We start from the raw sequence: 3,476 nt of genomic DNA, 5'->3' as shown, positions 1-3,476 counted from the left end.
ACAAAACCTTTTGTAACCTCCGTCCTGTCTTTGTCCTTATATGTCTTTAATTGATATTAGCCCTTGTGGCCAATAAAACGAATTAATTATTATTATTATTATCATCACTACAATCTCGGAGTGGTAGGCGTTAGTAAGGGCATCCAGCTGTAGAAACTCTGCCAGATCAGATTGGAGCCTGGTGTAGCCATCTGGCTCACCAGTCCCCAGTCAAACCGTCCAACCCATGCCAGCATGGAAAGTGGACGTTAAACAATGATGATGATGATGATTATTATTATTATTATTATTATTATTATTATCATTAAAGCAGCAAGCTGGCAGAATAGTTGGCACTCTGAGTAAACTGAGCAGTGGCATTTCATCTGTCTTTACATTCAGAGTTCAAATTCCGCCAATTTTGCAATTCATCCTTTCAGGGTCGATAAATTAAGTACCAGTCAAGTACTGGGGTCAAGGTAATTGACTGTCTCTCTCGCCCAAATTTCAGGCCTTGTGTTTATAATAGAAAGGATTATTATTATCATTTTTCTTTATCACAGGTTTTGTTGGAGCTCCAGGAGTTTTGCATGCATAGCAATATTGCTACCTGGAGCCTATGGTACCATGCTATCCATTCTTTTCAGCTATCTAATACTTTCCTGACTATTCTGGCAATGCCAAGGAAGCAAACCAGGAGCTGCCAGGAACAGGAGTTATCAGGGTATAACCCATGGAAATGCACAAATAAACACTCTTCTGGAATTTGTTGGACAGGTTAGGTATTCTTTTTGTTGTTAGTGGTGGAGGTGGTGAGTGAGAGAGAAGTGCATGCCATCAAAGTGACACTGGAGTACAAATATACGAAGCCCATTATACCCATCATGACTAACCGTCTGATAAGGGTACTCCAGACACATGCATCACAACCATATGTGCAAGACATGGTGATCTCATATCAAGATAAACAGCACATGACCTCGCAGGTGGGGCCCAGTTAGAAATTTCTTCAGATTGAGTAGCCCATCCCGCTCAAAAGGTCCCTGCATAAGGGTTGTTTAAGGATGTTGAACAAAGCACCCATGTTTCCAAGGGTAAATTATCCAGACTCCAAAGAATTCCTCTCAACACATGGCTATGATGCTCCCCCACTACTTCTACTCATGATCAGAGATGCACGTATCGTCAGCCACTAACGGACATGCTCAACTGGTTAAGGTCAGACAACTGACAAGCAAATCTGTGGTATTGAGCAGAATATTTACTGTAGCCCATCTTTTTATACCAAGACAAAACAATGTACATGATAACACCTCCAATCAGTTAAGATCAGAAGACATGAGAGCCACTGCCTGGTTATTATTATTACTATTATTAGTGATATTAAATACTCTAGAAAACCTATATAGTTAAAGGTAATATATTTAGAATAATCCAACAGAATATATCCTTACATTCTTATCATACAAAAATTTAACTGTTGAATAACCTAATTTGAATACCTAACTGTGAGCAAACCAGTAAATGTTTGGAAAAAATTCCTTAGTAATTACCAATGTATGTGTATGTATAACCCTTCAGCATTCAGATTATTCTGTTAAATGCAATGCTTATTTATTCACATTGTTTTGAATTAATCATGTATTATCTTGGTGACTTGAGATTTCTATTATGTGATTGTTTAGTTTTAGAATGACATTGTATGGTAGGTGTGAGAGGTTGGATCTGGTGAATTTAGACATAAAACAGGTAGAATATTTGGGCTGGATATGGCCAGATTAAATGCTAAAGGGTTAAAGTCTAGAAAACCAGACTTTACCTTCTTTCCTTTAGTTTTGTCAACTGCTGCTGGTGAAGTGATTTCAATTTCTTCAACAGCTTCCTCTTCCAATGGAAAGTTGGGTGGGTTACCAAACATCCTTATTTCTCTCTTCAGTTTGTCTGCACAAGCCTATAAAAGAATAAATCAAAAGTATAAACAGCAAACGAAATTAAAGATTGAAACATAATAAAAAGTTGAAAAATTAAAGGATTTAATGTATTTTTTAAAATTTAAATTCGTATTTTTTATGCAGACATAAATATACAACATGGTAAGATAGTGAAATCTATGGAAACAAGTAAAATAGATATGACAACTGATAAGCTGACACTGTTCAACATTTGTTATATCTTTCATCTGTCCGTGCTGGCATGGACTGGACAGTTTGACAGGAGCTGCACCAGGTTCCATTATCTGTTTTGGCATGGTTTCTACAGCTGGATGCACTTCCTAGTGCCAACCACTTCACAGAGTGCACCGGGAGCCTTTGATGTGTACCAGTACAAGTGCTTTTCATGTGACACCAGTACTTTTTACATGGCACCAGCACTAATGCCTTTCATGTGGCACCAGCACCAGTGCTGTTTATGTGGCACCAGCACTTTTTACATGGTGCCAGCACAAGTATCTCTTATGTGGCACCAGTACTTTTTACATGGCACAAGAACTTTTTACATGGTACCAGCACAGTGCTTCTATATAGCACCAGCACCAGTGCTTTTTAGGTGGCACTGACACTTTTTGTGCGACACTGCACCAGTGCCTTTTATGTGGTACTAGCAAGAGCGTTTCTTATGTAGCACCAGCACCAGTGCTTTTTTACATGGTGCCAGCACCAGTGCTTCTGATGTGGCACCACCACTCTTTATGCAACCCCAACGCCAATGCTTTTTGCTTTGTTTATGCAATTAAAATTAAATGAACTGCACTACAGTGAATAACTAATTTCCTTCCTGTCTACTGAACTAAATGTTTTGACCAACACATCTGACCATGAAAAGTTAAGCAGTGTACTATATTTAGTAATGTATCATACAATTAATAAATATTTGGGCTTTTTAAAAAAAATTATTTCCTTGTTCTTATGATATTAGAGACTAGACTACCTGTGACCCGTTGGATCACTGGGAAACTCTGAGTTTCCCAGCAATAGAGTTTTGTTTTGTGGGTTTTTTATTTCCTTTTCCTGGTTATTTCACATGCTTTCAATGAATGTGACATCGAAATCACATGCAAATGGTCACTTCCTCCAGAAAAGGGAAGATTTGGCTGCTATTTCTTGCACGCTCTGCTGCTACATAACAAGTATTTCTGGTCCTTTATCGCAAATAACTGTTACGTGGTAGCAGGGCATTCTAGAAATAGCAGCCAAATACGTTGAATGCACTCAGAAAAAAAAAAAAAAACTCAGTCTAATAGAAAGATAAGAGTTTCTTCCCTTCCGCGATGAAGATTATTTTCGGAACATTTTCCCATTATGCACCGTTTTGAGTATTTATACCCGAAAATCTCTAATATCTTGAGAACTACTTTACCGATTTACGCGAAACTTATTTCATTTGATTCGTATTAACATTTCAGGGTAAACTTAATTCATGGTATTTTCCTATTATGTACCAGTTTTGCTGACTAACATTGCAAGCAAGTAAAAGTGAAACTGACTTTTAATGGGTAA

The 3,476-nt window shown here is 37.7% G+C and overlaps 1 protein-coding gene across 2 annotated transcripts in view; it reads right to left on the bottom strand.

Moving 5' to 3' along the window:
• Nucleotides 1-3,476, bottom strand: part of LOC106875567 (leucine--tRNA ligase, cytoplasmic) — a 195,709-nt gene that overhangs the window by 169,318 nt on the left and 22,915 nt on the right. For both annotated transcript variants that reach the window (XM_014923770.2, XM_052973724.1), the window contains exon 5: nt 1,799-1,930. In XM_014923770.2, coding sequence (XP_014779256.1) covers nt 1,799-1,930 — 132 coding nt within the window. The remainder of the gene's footprint in view (nt 1-1,798; nt 1,931-3,476) is intronic.

This window comes from Octopus bimaculoides, chromosome 16, assembly GCF_001194135.2.
Source record: "Octopus bimaculoides isolate UCB-OBI-ISO-001 chromosome 16, ASM119413v2, whole genome shotgun sequence".
Lineage (NCBI taxonomy): Eukaryota > Metazoa > Mollusca > Cephalopoda > Octopoda > Octopodidae > Octopus > Octopus bimaculoides.
Note: the sequence above shows the minus strand (reverse complement) of the source record. Positions and strands in the feature narration are given on the sequence as shown.